This window comes from Artemia sp. Qi Xiang Cuo, chromosome 15 (genome assembly GCF_049724085.1).
Source record: "Artemia sp. Qi Xiang Cuo chromosome 15, ASM4972408v1, whole genome shotgun sequence".
In the NCBI taxonomy this organism is placed as follows: domain Eukaryota; kingdom Metazoa; phylum Arthropoda; class Branchiopoda; order Anostraca; family Artemiidae; genus Artemia; species Artemia sp. Qi Xiang Cuo.
In genome coordinates, this window is record NC_142808.1 from 15,808,778 (window position 1) to 15,828,104 (window position 19,327).

Sequence of the window (19,327 nt, forward strand, 5' to 3'; positions counted from 1 at the left end):
AATTTTACTTGTGAACGGTAGTTGCCTAGACGTTGAAGTCTAGCTAGACATGTGTCTGGCTAGACATGTGTCTAGACAAAAGATTCTAGCTAGACACGCATTTGAACGCCACTTAATTCAACTACTTTCTGGGATAGTAAGAAGTACCTAAGCTAGGACTTCACCCACTAGATAATGAAAATTGCACTACTAGAAAAGTAATGCATTGTATGTTTATTATATAATAACAATAAATAATAGATATATATTCGTTGTAACACCGTTAATTGGCTCATATTCAACATCGACGCAGACTTCTCCTTCGGTAAATGGCAGGTTTAATAAGATTACACAAGTACTGGATCCTAGTGCCCTCCGTGATTGTAAAAACAAAATAATGGATGTTAATTGGGATGAAGAGCTAGCTCTACCTGATCATGCTGATGCGAAGTTTGTGAAATTCTATAATAAACTGCTTAATCTGCTGAATAGTTGCACTAAAGAGGTACGGAAAAGAGCTCGCAGAGAAATGCCTAAGAAGCCGTGGGTGACAAAAGGATTGCTCAGATCAATAAATCGAAGGGATTTGCTGTTTAAAAAGAAAATGTTACAACCTAGTGATATTAATGAAAGGATATACAAAAACTACAGAAATGCATTAAATAGACTTTTGCGAAAAGCAAAGGAAGCTCATTATAAGAAAAAGTTTGGTGATGCAGCTGGAAACCCCAATAAAACATGGCGGATAATTAAACAGCTCATAAATCCTCCCCACACAGTCGCCCCGGATCAGATTATTGGTCGAGTAGGTGCAGAATTAAGTGACCCGTCTGATATAGCCCAAGAATTTGTTGACCACTTCGCTACAGTTGGACATAATGTGGCTGAGGGAGTAAGAATAGTGGATGGCGACCGCCCTTTCCAACATTACCTTGGAAATAGCGAAACAGAATTTTCAGTTTACCTCAAACCGGTGACCGAGAGTGAAGTAAAAGAAATAATTTTCGACATGAAAAATAGTGCAGCTGGTAGTGACATTTTGTCTCTACGGATAATTAAATATCTGTGGCCAGCTATATCGCATGTATTAGTTAACCTAATAAATCTTTGTTTTAAACAGGGAGTATTTCCATCTTGTTTCAAGTTGGCACGAATTACACCGGTTCATAAGGGGGGTGATCACAGTGAGGTAAGTAACTATCGCCCGATTTCTGTTTTACCGGTCATGTCAAGACTTGTGGAAAAGTGCTTTTCCCGGAGGTTGTACCATTATTTAGAGTGCCATTCAATACTAACATCCACCCAGTTTGGATTCAGAAATGGACGCACGACCGAACAAGCTGTGGCTTATCTCTGTGGTGTTGTGAATACTGCCCTGGACCTTGGTTTTAAAGTGTCTACCATCTTTTTGGACATTATAAAAGCTTTCGACACTGTAGACCATGGTATATTGCTTGAAAAATGTGAATTTTATGGGATTAGAGGGCCTGCTCTTGATTTCCTACGTAGTTTTTTGTCTAATAGGCAGCAGTATGTGCGAATAAATGGATCTACTTCTTCCGTTGTAGATATGAAATGTGGTGTGCCACAAGGGTCCGTTCTTGGCCCCTTGCTATTTTTGATATTTGTAAATGATCTTGTACTGTCCCTGAAGGATGCGAAAACTAAAATGAGCGACATGTTTCACAGTGACAGTGACGTTACAGTACCTCTATTTGCCGATGATACTTCATTGATTTGCATTGCAAAAACAGAACGCCTTTTAGTTGAATTAATGACACAGTGTTTAGATCAAGTGTCTAGCTGGCTAAGAGTTAATAAAATAAAAGTAAACCCATCTAAGAGCAGTTTTGTAATATTTTCGCGTACATCTAATTACTACCCATGGATCCAAGAAGTGAGTTACCTGGAAGGTAAAGTTAAGCGTGATCAGTGTGTTAGATATTTGGGTATTATGCTAGATGAAACACTATCTTTTAGGAAACATGTTGAAAAGGTGTCAGGAATCCTGTGCCGTAATCTGGGAATACTGCGTAAATTGAAACATGTATTACCCCCTTCTGTTCTTCGCACTTTGTATTTTTCTATTATACATCCACATATATTGTATTGCTCATCTATTTGGCTGAGTACGTTTCCATCAATTACTAATCGAGTTCGAGTGATCCAAAATAACGGAATCCGTGTGTTGACTGGTAAATCAAATCTTGTATCTGTTAGAGCTACCTATATTGATGTAAAAGTATTACCTGCTGCAGGCCTTAGAGATTTTTATAGCCTTCAATTTATGTTCAAATATAATAATGAATTATTACCGTCTTGCTTTTCAGGAATGCTAAAAGCTAGATCTTCGATTCATGATCATGAAACTCGCCAAAGGGAAAATTTACATGCCCCGCTCGTGGTGTCTGCCAGGTCGACATTCTCGCCTATTTATAGGGGATTAAAGTTGTGGAATGGGGTTAATAAAGAGTTAAGAGAAATAGGGGATCTGAAGGAATTTAAAAATAAAATAAAAGGAATGTTATATGAGAAATATGATTTTTAAATTTTTTTTTTTTTTTTTTTTTTTTTTTTTTTTTTTTTTTTTTTTTTTTTTTATGTACCTGGAGGACAAGTATGGTGATTTTGTGATTGGTGGTAGGAACCGCGTGCGAAGGGGAATGATTTTTCTTTTATTTTATTTTTTTAGGCCTAGGTTGTATATTTCTGTTGTGAATATGAAATTTTGATATATGCCTACCCTTAGGACAACCTGACCCCAGGTTCTTGGGTCGGTAGTGAGTAAAATGTATTGTCCTTGTGTGTGTTAATAAATTACTATTACTATTAAAAAATTAGGTTTGGTCTTAGAAAAAACACCAAATTAAAGGTGTTACGTCGAAATTACGTCGTATATATGGGGATTTGAGACCAACCCAGTAAACAACTATAAACTAAACACTTGGTTTGGAAAAAGACACAGAAGATTTTTGCCACATTTGTTGGAAATTTGTTTTACATTTTGGTTAAGATTAAAGAAGGAAATTTATGTCAAGACTTTGAATGAGCTTTGTCAATGAACTCTCTCTGAAAATAATCTAGTGAATAATTTGGAAGTTCATTATTTTGTGAATGGCACGAAAAGTTATTTATTTTGTTGTGTATAAATATGCTACTTTCAATTTTATTAATTTTGCATTTCTACTGATGACGGTCGCTCGATATGTGATCGAATATTTGGACTTTAGTACCTTTTTTCCCTGTCTAAATAAATGGATTTATCACCATTTGAAAGTTTATTTGTTCGTAATAGATACAATTTTCTATTAAATAATAGTATAATTATTATATATTATAATTATGTTTATTACAAATTTGAAAAAAAGACTAAGTAATTCGCTATTTATTTAGCCAAAAACTTGGGTTTTATAGGAGGTATTAATAACCAAAGTAGATAAAAATCAGGTGAGTCAATTATTTCTTAAACATTTTATCTCATAATAATAATAATTAATTCGAAATTAATTAAAAAGGGCATAAAATACATCAGTAATATGCAATAATTCCAAACACTCATGGAAGTGAACAAAATAAACAAAAACAGAAAATAGTAACCAGTAACTTTTAGGGTACGCTATATTAAACCCAATATGTCTTACTTCTTTTATTATATATTTCTTCTTTTACTATATATTCTTTTATTATATGTATACTTATTTTATTTATATATTTTATTGTATATTATATATTGATTATATATTCTTTAGAAATACATCTGTGTTAGAAAACTTACAATTCCTTTTTAAGCTTTTATAGAAAAGGAATTCTTTGCAAATCTTACTGTAGTACAATATATAATGTGATAATAATGTATAATTATTTTCAAATTTTTAGCTAATTTTAATTAAAATTTTATTATGATTTTTTTCTAAACAACTTAAACAGATTATAAATTTTATTCGAATATGCTCTTGAAACGAAAGTACGCTATCTGAGTAAAATTATAAAGTTATACCATCTTTTATGTCAAAAATAAATAAATAAAATGATTTTATTTTCAAAAGCCTTACGCGATCATGCCGATCAGCGGCAGTTCTTGTCATAATAAGGCATTAAACATATATAACATATGGAAATCGCAGCCACAGCCAGCGTCTTACAAATTATGCATTGATTCGAAATATCACAGATATTCAAACTAAACAGAGTCAAACGAATAAAAAGAATAATGAACTAAAGCAAATAAATATATACAATTATTGAGGAGTAGGCGCAGAATTGAAAACCTTGAGGAACGAGGGAACAAAACTACTTGCGTACTGCATATGCCGTGCTGGTACGGGCTGAATTTTTGGTACCAATTGAGCTACATCTCGCGGGTACCTTTGGCGTGAAGGGAGATGCTCAGGGGAGAGGTTTCACGAAGCCGCGGATTTTCTAAAATACCGACACCATATTTAAAACACAATTCATCATGGCGTGTCGAAAGAGTTGTAAGTGAAAATTATTTTAAAGGGGAGCAATAAGGGACTTGGGGAGATTTAGACACTACCAGAAGAGCACAGTATGGGTCTTTTCAGGCGGTCCTTCCGGTCCCAAGTCAGGCCGTAATGCCAAATGGGACAAGCATATTCTACCAGCGGTCTGAAAAATGTAAGAAAAATACGCAATAGGTGGGGAGTTGGGACACTTTGACGGGCAAGGCTCAGGGTGTTTTTTCACAGTTAAAAACAGTTTGGAAGAATAGGAAGATAAGTCTGCAAACCAAGATTAGAATAGTAGAAGCTACAGAGATGACAGTGGTCAAATATGGCTCTAAAGCACGGGCACTCCTAAAAGCGGATGAAGATTTGCAAGACGTTTTCCAGAGAAATTACTTAAGGATTGTTCTGAGTACCCGGCTGACTGACCGTATTTCAAACAATAGGCTGTACAAAAAATGTGGTTCAACACCGCTCTATAGGGCTATAATGAAAGAAAGGTTGAGTTGGCTAGGGCACGTTGTGCGGATGAAGGATGACAGATTGCCGAAGATTGTTCTTTTCGGCCAACCGTCAAGGGCTAAACGGACAGCAGGTCGTCCCCGTCTGGTGGGGGGGGAGGACATCATAAAGAAAGATTTAAAGGAAATTGGAGCTTCGTGGGCGAGTGTAAAAAAGGTGGCTTTGAATAGATTGGGGTGGAGGAGGAGCGTGCGTAGCTGTGTTGGCCTCAGGTGGCTTGGTGCTGCGGTGAGTTGGAAGTAGTAAGTGGTATAGCCAGGTTTGTCTGTTTGATCATCTCCTGTGTCTGTTTTTCCCACTGCTATCCCTTTGTTTGGTCATGTATGAGATATATTCCCAAGAGTTTGATATCCATGATTCCTGAAACATTATGGACAGCAAGGGATGAATTGTCCCTCAGAAAGGAAAAAGTTAATGCGAGCGATTTTTCACGATTGACGGATCATTTTGCCCTCCTCAGCTTGGCATGATAAAATTGCCATTATTCTCTCTGCCTCACTTGAAACACTCTTTTCGCCTAGAACCAGTACGGATAGATCATCAACGAACTTAAACCGATCCGAATCATCATTTGTCAACTCATTTACCATAACCAAAAAAAGTAGAGGGCCTAAAATTGTTCTTAGGGGAAACTCCACAGTAGATTGGCTGGGGATCAGAATAGGCTGATTTATACTCAGCTTTTTGACTTTTACCTAAAAAATTGCAACTATTCTTACGAAATATGCAACAACATTAAAATTTGTCAATAGCTTGCGAATAAGGGTTCTATGGCAGATCAAATCAAATGCTTTCTTTAGGTCAATCGCAATGAGGTTGGCCCAGCGTTACGGTTCATCTAGATGCTTTAAAATCTTATCAAGCAAACTAACTAAGTAATGGCTTGTCGAAGTCTTGGGAATATTACCGAGGCTGAGGGTTAATTTTATCCAGAATAAAAGTTTTCAGCCACCCAGTGATGAAACTTTCATAGATCTTGCTAAAAATCGATGTCATCGTAATAGGCTGCACACCAGTAAAATCACAGGGGCTCCTTTTTTGGGGATAGGGGTTATGAATTCCTTTTGCCAATTTTGCGGATACTGGCTTGACATTGTAATCTTGTTGAATATTAAAGTTAACGGAGCACTCAAAAATTGAGGAAAAGCCTTAATGAGGTCAACAGGAATATCGAGTGGTTTAAAGCTGGTCCTCTTAAGTTTCATCAATTTATCAATTTGAGGCGAACTTGGGATTCTGTGATTATTGTGAGATCCATAAGATCTGGAGATGGATGCGGAAAATCCTCCTAGTTTAGTGGTGGAAGTGACTGAACAGTCGCTGCCAGGTGAGTGTTTAGGCGATCTAAAGTTTCTTTATCTGGCTCATCATAGCCAAAATCCAGTCTACGTTTTACCTGTCATTTGCTTTATTCTTTTGAACCACTGTCCAGGCTTAGAATCCAATAAATGAGATACTTCCTTTTGGTAGTACACTGCGGTAACCTGGTGGGTCATTCCTCTGATTTTATTCTTCAGGGTAGTAGCTTTTCTGTGTTTTTTTTCCTGAAAAGTTGTCTCATTTTCCTGGTTAGTGCTTGGATTTCTTTTTTAACGTTTGGACGATCTGCTGAAAAACGTTTGTTAACTTTTTCAGGAAAAATAGAAATGGTACTTGCCGAGAAGTTTTTCTTGAAAAGTAGTGGCCATTTCATCATTATTAGGCGTAGAAATTATGCTGTCCCATTTTTCAGTCGTAAGCCAATTGCCAAAACCAAACAATCTGCTGTTTTTGATTGGCCGACTTGTAGTTGTTTCTGTAGTATAGGTGACCCCGGACTTTGCTTGTGGGATTTAGCTCAAGTGTGAAGTGGTAGCTTCCTCCTATTAGGGGGCCTGGGGAAGGTTTCCAATAGACTTGAGACATGTTAGTAGCTATGCGGTCCAGAGCCGTATCATCTTTTGTTGTTGGGCAATCAACTAACTCTTTTAGACCCAATCCTGCATCCAAAGACTCAAGTCGTAGTTCGTTAGCGTCACCAAGCAGGAACATAACCACCCGTTGGTTATTTACCGTGATTTACCGTGTAGGTAGTCGGCGCTTAATTGAAGTTTTTCCCGGTAAGCTTTTTGAGAACTGACATCTTGTTCTGGTGAATAATAAAAAACAGAAACAGCAATACTGTTGTAATGGGAGGGAAGGCGTTAGGGCTTTGCAAACACCCAAAGAATCTCGTCATGATCATCAAGCACTGGTACCTCTATCTTAAAAGCCGGAATTTTCTGATTGTTTGGTTGTTTGTTTTTGTTGTTCTTTTTTCGCTTTATTTGACACTCAAGTGCGAATTCGGCCCTTTCGTGCTTGCGATAGCCGTTTTTCAGCAATAAATCTTATCTTATCTTATGAATTGCGAGAGCGAGTGGTCATCCTTGTTTTCAAGCGAGTGGTCATCTGGGCGTAGCTTTATCATTTTATCATAACCGGACAAACTGAGTAGATCCGGATTTTGCTCTATGAACCTCTGTTACCAAAAGATAAAGAAAAGCTTGTTGTATGCAATTCCACACAATACATAACATAGAACTACATTATAGACTAGGTGCCCCACTCTTTTATAGTTCATATATACAAAACAAGAGAAGATAACAAGGACATTTTTAAAGATAGTGAATAACACAAAAGTACAATCTAAGTGGACATTTTGGCTATATATTCAGCAACTGTTATCAGTGAAATACAATGTAAAAGTAATGAAAAGAAAATGAACTTACTCAAAAAATCACATGTCAAAATTTGGTCTGACTAAATAAATTTGTGAAATTATATTTTATTAAAATCAAACAGTTCGTGGTAACGAACTGTAAGTAAGGAGCGACCCGGCTCAATGGTAACCGAAACTCTAGAAAACGGGTTTTTGATACCAATAGATATATCAAAAGAATCGGATTTCAATGCTGATTTCAAATATATATCTTTCATCAAGTTTATTGCTACCCATCAAAAGTTACGCGCCTGAGAAAATTTGACTGATTTTCAAAAAAAGGGGGAAAGACCCCCTAAAAGTTATAGAACCTTAATGAAAATCACACCATCATATTCAGCGTATCAGAGAACCCTACTGTATAGGTTTCAAGCTCCTATCTAAAAAAATTTTGAATTTTGCATTTTTTGCCAGAAGAAAGATAACGGTTGGGTGTTTTATTTTTTTTTTTTTTTTTTTTTTTTTTTTTTTCCCAGGGGGGATCGTATCGACCCGTGGGTCGTAGAATATCACGCGAGGGCTTGTTGAAACTTAGCTGATACTTTATAGTTCTCAATTTAAAGGGCCAAAAAAATGGGGGACCACTAGGCCCCTTACCACACTTATTTTTTTCCCAAAATCACTCGATAAAAATGTTTTGATGGGCATTTTGTTCAGCAGGGTCGAAAATATAATAAATATGTCTTATAGGATGACTTAATCCCCCGAAGTTCCCAGAGGGAGGGCTAAAAGTTATGAACTTTACCCAATGTTAACATATAGTATTGGTTATTGGGAACTATACAGAAGTTTTCAGGAGGTTTTTTTTCTGGTAGTGGGAGGGAAGGGTGGGTCGGTGGTTATGTTGGAGGATCTGTTCATGAAGGAAGTTTTCATGGGGGAAGGGAAATCGCCATGAAGGGGGCGCCGGACTTGCCAGCATTATATATTGGGTATTCGGAAGTAAAAAAACATTATCAGCAAGGATTTTTTCTGGAGGGGGGGGGGGCTAGAGGGGGGGGTTAATCGTGAGAATATTTCCGTGGAGGATGTTTCTTTGGGGTAAGGGACATTTCTATGAACGGGGCGCCGGATTTCCAAGCATTATTTAAAAAACGATCAGAAATTAAATAAACAAAAAAACAAGTTTTTTCAACTGAAATGTAAGAAGGAATATTAGAACTTAAAACGAACAGAAATTATAACGAAATTATAACACATTCTTTTGATACATTTATTGACATCAAAATTCCGTTTTTAAAAGTTTCGATTACTATTGAGCCGTATCGCTTGTTTTTTTATTGTTTTTTTTATTACGTATATGTTATTACGTATATGAGGGGGTTCTCCCCCAAGTCAATACCTCGCTCTTTACGCTACAGTTTTTTTTAGTGCTTTCAAAAGAGCTATCTATTCTAATTAAACGGCCTTTGTGATTCAGGGGTTTGTGAATTAAAATTTTTTTTAAGTTTTAACTTAAAGAGTGTAGTATTGACTAAGGGGAGAACCCCCTAATATACGTAATAACATATACGTAATAAAAAAAAACAATAAAAAAACAAGCTATACGGCTCAATAGTAATCGAAACTTTTAAAAACGGAATTTTGATGTAAATAAATTTATCAAAAGAATGTGTTTATAATGCTGATTCTAAATATATAAATTTTATTAAGTTTAGTATTACTCATCAAAGGCTACGAGCCTGAGAAAATTTACTCGATTTTTTAAAAAGGGGGAAACATCCCCTATAAGTGAAAGAATTTTAATGAAAATCACACCGTCAGATTCAGCGTATCAGAAAACCCTATTACATAGGTTTCAAGCTCATATCTGCAAAAATCTGCAACTTTGTATGTTTTTGCCAGAAGAAAAATATACGAATATAGAAGTTAGTTACGTAAGTTAATTTGTAAAGACATCCATTTAGCAAAAGAAAAGTAAAATTTTTATGCAAATAAAAGCTGCATTAACTAAAAAAAGATCAGAAATTAAATTAAAAAAAACAAGTTTTTTAAACTGAAAGTAAGGAGCGACACTAAAACTTAAAACGAAGAGAAATTATTCCGTATATGAAAGGGGCTGTCCCCTCCTCAACGCCTCGCTCTTTACGCTAAAGTTTTTAATTGTTTAAAAAAAAAAGTTGTGAGACAGAGTTAAACTTTAGCGTAAAGAGCAAGGCGTTGAGGAGGGGACCACCCCTTTCATATACAGAATAATTTCTGTTCGTTTTAAGTTTTAATGTCGCTCCTTACTTTCAGTTTAAAAAACTTGTTTTTTTTTATTTAATACCCATAAAGGCATGAGTATTGTCAGGAAATTTTTCATGAGATTTGTTTTTACCAAGTCTTCCCATTTTTATGGGAGTGTTTCCCCATGGGAATAATTCCATTTTTATACATTTTGTAGCCTAGTGTCTTCTTGTTTCCCATGGGGTAGCACTGTAGATCCCCTTTGACCTAAGGTCAGGCGGGTCTTTAGCCCCTGGTTGGGGTAAAATCTAATTTTTTGTTTATAATTAAAACAAAAGCAAAATATTTGTTTCAGTGAAAACAAGATACACATTTGAACATATGCTTCTTTACTAGAGTACATTTAGAATAAATTGGCACCCATCAGTTTTGTTTGCTGCATTGTATTTGGTTTTTATTGTCTTGAGTTTTCAGTTGTTTTGTATGCTATGGTTAGTAAGGCTTTGTATGGTTAACTATGGTTAAATATACTATGAATTGTTCTATGCTAGAACTTCCTTTAATTGAAAATGAGGGTGATACTTCGCATCAAAGAACAGCGCGTTCTCAATTAAAATGAGAAGTTGGTTAATCATTGAGTAATCATTCTTTAATTAATTAATTGTTAAAAGTTTGTTTTAATATATCGTTTCGAATTTTGACAATTCTCACCCTTCTTATAATTATAGACATCATTTTGAAAGTTCGCCAGCCTTTGGAATCTGAAGTTGCAAATTTTAAGGACAATGGGATTTTGTACTCATTTCTGTATCCTGCTCAAAACAAAGACATTGTTGACAAGCTTGCTCAAAGGAAGATGACTGCTTTTGGTAAGAATTTCAATTTGTTGTCAAGAGCAATTTAAGATGTTTTAATTAGCTGTCTTTTAAAAAAAGAACTTTTTTGTATGCTGACCGGTCTGCGCAGCGCAGGTACCAAGCTCCTAACTCTCTGCCTTCGGCCGAGTGTTCAAAGTGTGGCTGGAGGTAAATCAGCCGACGCTTCCCAAATTTTACACCCAAGTTTTTCTTGGTACTCATTCAGAGCTGGGTCCCTGTCTCCATGGAAAAAGGATTTTAAATCTAGCGCGCTAATCACTTGGCTAGGATGTCTAAAAGTTATCTTAAAAAATTTTTCAAAATATAGACTAGTTTACTGTGATATTATAGGATATTATACCATAGGAACCCTATCCGTTGATTTCTTAGTTGCTAGCTTGCAGGAGGGTTAGGTGTTTTCCGCCTCACCTGGTATCTGAAGTTCAGGTGTTTTGGGAATTTGTTTAACCGTGTGATCCTCAATCTTGTGGAGGCCGAACTTGCCGAGTCTCAGGACTGACCCCCACCCTAGTTCAAAGGATAGGTGACACCAGGATTTGAACCCTGTTCCCAAAGACGCGGGTTTGTAAGTTCAGCTGTCAGGTTGATAGTTATATGTAATTTTTGAGACACACTGGCTAAGCATGACATAACGAGAAATCACAATGAAAAAAAAAAAAAAAAAAAAAAACGGGAAATAACAACCAGTGAAAAAAGAGAGCAGCTGGAGCTGGAGCAATTGCAAATATTTCTGTCGAAATCTCCACTCAACGTACTCTGAGCAGAATTAAGAATAACCAAAAATACAGTTACAGTTAATACAGTTACAAAAATACAGTTAAAGCAGTCTGTTTTAACGAACTGGGTCTCCACATGACCTTGCTTTTGGTTGTGTTATTTATTTTTAAATAAGAAAAGTTAAGCTAGATGTCTTCTTGATGAGCTGTGTTTGAAGACGTTTTTCTCGAAATAATAAAAACAGAATAACTTTTTCAAACCTCAATGGTTTGAAAACAATCAACAGTTCATTTTTAATTATTGGTAAACAAAAAAAGTAAAAATGCTAGCCAGTTTGTGAATTCCTTTGCTGTCCTCCAATATTCGAGCAAGTAACTCCTCTGAATCTGACCAAGTTTTAACGTTAGTCATACTTTTCTCAAAGCTCTCCTTGTCCAAGTGTTTTTCTATTTGTCTGGCCAAAAAGACAAAAGACGAGAAAATCTAATTTCAGTAAAATTTTATGTAATGAAAAAAATGGACTTTCAAATATTAGTTACATTTTGCTTATTGACTTGATTTACTGACTTAAGTCCCGTCCGTCCTCGAAGGTTGTTTTGGGGCCTCTTATTTAACCAGTTTATTGATATGACTTCTGTATGTGCTTCTGTTGTCGGCCAGGTGGAGGAGTTATGGCAGGTTATAGGGAGAGAAGTTTTCTTTCCATCTCTTCGGGGGGGGGGGGGGGGCTCTAGGGTGACGATCGTGTACTCGTCCATCGAAGGCTATATTTTTCTTATTATAACGAGGAAAAGAAAACCAAAGTAAGGGCTATCTAAAAGTTTTGGCCTATAGCAGGTAAGGCCTATTCTAAAATGCTGCGTTTGAAATTGTTTTTACCTACCATTTAAGTCTGGTATGTAGGCCTACTTAGAGGACGGGGCTTAGTACCTGCTCGCTTCATGAATCTTAAAATGTTATAATTTCCCCCAGAGTTCCTGTATTTTTCTTGTAATAGGCCTGTTTCCTGCGATTGTTGGAATTTACAACAGATTGAAATTAAAATGTGTAAACTTTGCCAGGTGTTTTCTCTTTCAAGTAATACCTTTGTGCCTAAAAAGCAAACAAAAAGTTGCTGTTGCAAACAAAGTTGCAAACAAAAGTTTGCTTTTTCTTGTAAAAAGCAAACAAAATTGAAATAGAAAACAGACAAATAGATGAAATTACTAATTAATAGGTAAAAACAAAGCTACGTTATCATGTCCAGTGGTGAAGATGAATATAGAAGCAAAAAAGTTAACAGATGCTCATAAATAAATGAATTTAAGACTAAATTAATGAATATGATAAAATAATTAATATAACAAACAACAATTAAATAATTAATATAAAAAAAATTTAAAATGCATTTAGCATACATCATCGAGAACCCTATTTTGAATTTCTTGCCAATAAAATGCTAGTTTTTATTTTTAGCTTCACGTTGAATCCAGACCATATCCTTACCTTCGTCTTGGACCCATTGCAGTCCGAAATTATAACTGTATGAAGTTCTGATCCCATGTGTCATCGCCAGCACAGCCATGCCTTTCTTCAGTTAAATCTTAAATCTCTTTTTTCATTTTAGTTTCTGAATTAGTACAAAGTGTTTATTAAAAGGTGGCTTATCCCTTTTGAACCACACCATTCAGTGAAATATCCTCCCTCCCTTTCGTCGTTTCCTTAGGCCTAAACTTCCTGGCCTAGTGGCAACGCCTGCACTCAAACTACAGCCAATTTACCCGCAACATATGAACAACGGCGAAGGAAGGGGGTGCGGGTGATGAGGGCGTACCGCTCCGTGTTCCTGATTTCAAACTGTAGCGGATTGTCCCGTGATATGTGAAATGTAAGCAATGTCTCATTCTGCTTTTGTACAATAAATTCGGACGTGCAAATGTAGTTATGTCATTTCATATTTTAGTATGTCTGGAATTATTATTGGATTGCTTTCTATTATGATTTCTATTTTATATAAATTATTTGCTTTCTATTTTGTTTCTTTATCTTTTTATATCGAGTATTATGATAAAACACGAAAGAAAATTTTCGGCGTTTTGCCGATTTTGTGTGTTTGTTTCTTTTTTTTTTGAATAAAAAAGGAACTGAATTTTACAATTAATTTCAACCTGTGGTTTTTTGTTTTCAGCGATGGATTGTGTGCCCCGAATTTCCCGTGCCCAGGTTTTTGATGCACTAAGCTCAATGGCCAATATTGCTGGATATCGCGCCGTCATTGAAGCAGCCAATAATTTTGGCCGATTTTTCACTGGTAATTTTGTATTTAATCTGTTATTTAGCCAACTTTTGTCTTGTTAGTATTCTTTTTTTCTTCCGATTCTATTCCTTAGACTCAGGTGATTGCCCAAGCCTTTCTATCCTGTTTTTCTTTATATTTTGTGTAAACTGTCTATATCTTTATATGACTTGCTTCGATTTTATAAAAGTTGATTATATTATAAGAGTTATTCTACAGCTTGGTCAGTCAACCCCAACTTTTAATATTTAAATTTATTGTCAAAGCACACAATTGATAGTTGACGTCATATGTAGAGTTGACATGACGTCAACTCTACGATGAGATGACGTAGAGATGACGTCATATGAAAATTCTATTGATCTTCAAGGCATTTTAATGCTCTTAAAAAATAAAGTTTCAAGATTCAAAATAATCAATAAAATTGTATGTGAAATAACTTTGTTTTTTCGCTAAAGCCTCTGTGACTAACTTTGCCCTAAAATGGCTGTACAAGAATAAAAAATAATACAGTACTGGCCTTTACTGATTGTACCAGGAGTGATGATATTTTTTTAACGGCCCCTTACCCAGGAAGTGCAATGGGGGGCGTCCACCCTCTGCCAGCAGCAGGGACGGCTTAAACTAGACACCCAATCATAGCTGTCAGAAAATTCGAACGTTGTAAAGTTATATTGACTGTCCAATCCTAGCCGCCTGTTCAAAAATGATCCGCCTACAAAAAATACTGCTGGCAGGGCAAATGATGTCAATCAAGATAAGGCTTAACATATTTGTAAAACTCAAGCTCATAAGCGGACAAAAAAAATTCTCCACTGGATCATGGGCATGCTCTAGTCAAACCCGAAAATGAGTATTTATTGCCACTCCTTTGACGTTTTGTCAACTTTACCATTTTCGTTTCTCAGCTATTCGTATTGTGGTTCATCCCGCTTTTTCCTTCGCTCAATATTGCGTCAAAACCCTCTTTTTATCCTGCTGATCAGTATTCATTTTTAAATCGACAGAAAATTGATAGACTACAGAGCGTAACCATGCGACTTTTAAAAAACCTTACATTTAAAGCTTCACATATACTTTCTATCATGGAGTGGACCAAAAAGTATGGGTACCTTGTAAGAGTGAAAACTGGTGCTAGTATTGAGGCTAGATGGTTTGTTTTTTTTTTTTTTTTTTTTTTTTTTTTGTCTACACTAGCACTGTTTTCCACTCTTATGAGTTGCATATGCTCTTTGGACTGAAATTTTCAAGTGTCTCTCCTTGAAAAGATATTTTATCTCGTATGCTTAGGAATTCTCTTTAAGTGGCTACGAAGTGTAGTAAGTCATTAGGGGTAGCATTTTCTACCTAAATAATTGCAAAATGTGCGTAACTCTCACCTCTTAAAAAAACGTGCGACCTTATATGGGTATTGCTGAAATTCGGGCGTCTTTCTTTTTTCATGCCGGCCGTCCGACTGGCTCTGCTGCTAGTCAGTAATGCTTGACAGTAGATTGTTTGGGGGATAGGAGAGGGGGGGGGACTTGAATTCATATCCCCACCTGATCTCAAACTAAGGTGTAGTTTATTGCTATAAATTAGTAATTAGCTAAGAAAGGCGTCCTTAAACTAAATATGTGCATTTATTGTGTTAGCCTGCTCAAAATTGTGATTAGTGTGCTCAAATCTGTCACATTTTTTGACAAAATGTGTTTCTAGGAATACTACTACCAGGCCTGGGGACCTAGGCCATCAACTGTGAAAAATCTCCCTACCTGATTCAGATTAAGTAAAATAAGTTAAACAAGATAAAGAATATGGCATTGGATTTTAAAATCCCTATAATAATAATAATAATAATTTATTTTTAACTCACGTCATACACAAAAATGATAATTGTGGAGTATAACAAAAAAAGTAGATAATACATTACATACACGAGTACATAAAACTTAAAAACTTTACAAGAGCAGAGTAAGCAAAGAAAAGAAAAACATTCAAGATACAAAACACGAAAAAAAACAACTATTTATGACAAAAGGCAGACCAAGACTTAATTTAGCGGGCCAGGACTTAATGGAGCATTATTTAATAATTTAGAACTTCATATTTGAAATGTTGGAATATTATCTGTTAATGAATATAACTTACTTAAATTACTATTGCGGATAAAAAAAAAAAAAACAAAAAAAATAAAACAAAAAGTACAGCAAACGAGTAAGTCCACTGTGGGTTGACAGATACTTATATGTAGACTGGGATAGTTTGCCGGCAAGTTCCGTATGCTTTGACCCAATATCCGGAAGACCAGAGACTTTCTATTGTATCTACCTGGATTTCCAACAATTTTAGAATAACTTTACTGAATTTTCTTCTTGCAATCAGCGACCACGAGCATTCGGAAAGATTTTAGTGTTTTACTAATGTTGATACGCAGCCACCGGAAAGAAGGAACCAACAGGAAAGAAAAAATCTGCAAACTGGAGGGGGCATAATATTACTATTAACTGAGAGATATTCACACTTTGAAAGATTAAGAGAAAGTCGAATGGTAAGAAGTTTAGATGTAATTCTTGAGACAGACACGGAAAGGCCCTTTTTAGTCATGCTCATCAAAAGAATATAATCTGCGTAAGCAAGATAGAGATCTTAATTGAATTCGAAATGAAAGTTGATGGAATAAAAGAAAGAGTAGATGATATACAAAATTATGAAATAGTAGGAGAAAGGACAGCACCCTGCCGGGCCCCACGCCGCACTGGAATTTTGCTTTCGGAAACATTCATGCCCGTTTTAATCCGGAAAAAAGAATTGGAATACCAATATGTAAAAAGAAAAAATACCGAAATGTTAATGCTGTGACTAAAAAGGGTAAAAATAGCTTGGGAATGAATACGGTGTCAAAGGCCTTGGAGATATCCAAGGCTCATAAATGTAACTCGAATCCATTTTTAGTCGCCTCAGTAAGAACATTTGCCAAAACTCGATGTGTTTGCTGGCAACCTACCCCAGCTGAAAACTCGATCTGGTTATCACCGAAATATGCGGAAGAGATATCTGAAGGGAGGAGAAGATACACCAAAATTTTACTTATATTGCAGGGTCTCCTTTTCATGGCCTTTCACCCAGGAAGTGCAAAGGGGGAAGTCATTCTCTGCTTTTGTACACCTTTACCGTTTACATTCCCCAGATTTCTCCGGGTACCCATTTAGAGCTGGGTCGAGTCTGGCTGAGCTTACGGAGTCAAACCACTGATCCCCGTTCCAATTAAAATAACCAGCGACACCAGGACTCGTACCCTGTCCTCATGAATAAAGGATTTATCTGTTGTCCTAACCACTCCCTAAGACGGCTAAAATACTACGAGGTGTGTTTTTTAATAAAGGTCTGTTTGACCATAAGTACACAACAAAAGATTATTTCAAAAAAGTAAATTTATTTTCAGAAATTGCATACTTTACTCTATTTTTTGAAACACTTATCATGCCTCTTAACTAATTTTAAAGTAAAGTTTTTATAAGAACTTGCCGTCGGTTCCAATAACCAAGAGTTTACTGCTGTTTTTACGTCGTCGTCATGTACCGTTTGAACTGGAGATGAAACAGGGTTTCGCATATCACGCCCAAATCAAGGCAACAGAACATGGAATGGAAACCCAAACACACTCTCCTGAAAATTTGAAGGCCGGACATCCTTTCCCAGTGCAAGATCATGGCGTCGGTGTTTGGGAATAGGCATGGCGTTTTTGTAGTTAACTTCATGCAACGGAGGAACCACTATCAATGCAAGAGTATACTGCTTAACCCTCAGAAAGCTCCGCAGAACGGTTTTAAAAAAAAAGTAAAAAAACTCGGTATTATGACAAAGGAAATTGTCCTTCTTCATGACAATGCAAGACCTCACACTGCTAGTCAGACCCTTAATTTGTTGGACAGTTTTGTCTGGGAAGTTTTAGATCACCCACAATACAGTCCTGATCTTGCGCCGAATGATTACCATCCTTTTCTCCACCTCAAGCAACACCTCAGTGGCAAACGTTACGATGATGATGACGACGCAAAAACGGAAGTGAATTCCTGGTTAGCGGAACAGCCTGCAAGTTTTTATGCAGAGGTGACTTTAAAATTAGTTGAGGGTATGATAAGCGTTACAACAAGCATGGCCACTACGCTGTTAAATAGAGTGAAGTATATACTTTTTGAAAATAAATATAATTTTTTAAGAAATCATTCGTTGTGTACTTATGATCAAACGGACCTTAATTTCAAAAAAAATGCCTCGTATTAAGTAAATTAAGATGTAATATAAACAAGAACTCACGTTTAATTCAAAAGCCACAGCAGGTAATAGACTGACAAAAACAACCTAGTTTTTTTTGGTTCAGAAAACTAGGCTTTTTCTAACAAGGTCCTAGTGGTAACCAGCTGGTTCAGGTTGTATGCCAATTTATGTATCTCCGTAAAACAAACAAAGAAAAGCAACCTGAACAACCTGAACCAGCTGGCAGCTGGTTATACCAGCTGCCAATTTATATATCTCCGTAAAACAAACAAAGAAAAGCAACCTGAACAACCTCAACCAGCTGGAAGCTGGTTGTACCTGCTGCCAATTTATGTATCCTCGTAAAACAAACAAAGAAAAGCAACCCGAACAACCTGAACCGGCTGCCAATTTATGTATCTCCGTAAAACAAACAAAAAAAAAACAACATGAACAACCTGAACCAGCTGGCATCTGGTTGTACCAGCCGCCAATTTATGTATCTTCGTAAAACAAAGAAAGAAAAGCAACCTGAACAACCTGAACCAGCTGGCAGCTGGTTGTACCAGCTTCCAATTTATGTATCTCCGTAAAACAAACAAAGAAAAGCAACCTGAACAACCTGAACCAGCTGGCAGCTGGGTATACCAGCTGCCAATTTATATATCTCCGTAAAACAAACAAAGAAAAGCAACCTGAACAACCTAAACCAGCTGGAAGCTGGTTGTACCTGCTGCCAATTTATGTATCTTCGTAAAACAAACAAAGAAAAGCAACCCGAACAACCTGAACCAGCTGCCAATTTATGTATCTCCGTAAAACGAACAAAGAAAAGCAACCTGAACAACCTAAACCAGCTGGCAGCTGGTTGTACCTGCTGCCAATTTATGTATCTCCGTAAAACAAACAAAGAAAAGCAACATGAACAACCTGAACCAGCTGGCATCTGGTTGTACCAGCTGCCAATTTATGTATCTTCGTAAAACAAAGAGAGAAAAGCAACCTGAACAACCTGAACCAGCTAGCAGCTGGTTGTACCAGCTTCCAATTTATGTATCTCCGTAAAACAAACAAAGAAAAGCAACCTGAACCAGCTGGCAGCTGGGTATACCAGCTGCCAATTTATATATCTCCGTAAAACAAACAAAGAAAAGCAACCTGAACAACCTAAACCAGCTGGAAGCTGGTTGTACCCTTCTTCCAATTTATGTATCTTCGTAAAACAAACAAAGAAAAGCAACCCGAACAACCTGAACCAGCTGCCAATTTATGTATCTCCGTAAAACAAACAAAGAAAAGCAACCTGAACCAGCTGGCAGCTGGTTATACCAGCTGCCAATTTATA

The 19,327-nt window shown here is 36.4% G+C and overlaps 1 protein-coding gene across 1 annotated transcript in view; it reads left to right on the plus strand.

Annotated features, from left to right (window-relative positions):
* The window catches only part of LOC148943379 (NAD(P) transhydrogenase, mitochondrial-like), a 100,155-nt gene that overhangs the window by 12,993 nt on the left and 67,835 nt on the right, over window positions 1–19,327 (plus strand). The window contains exons 4-5 of the mRNA XM_089101643.1: window positions 10,602–10,742; window positions 13,636–13,758. Coding sequence (XP_088957769.1) covers window positions 10,602–10,742; window positions 13,636–13,758 — 264 coding nt within the window. The remainder of the gene's footprint in view (window positions 1–10,601; window positions 10,743–13,635; window positions 13,759–19,327) is intronic.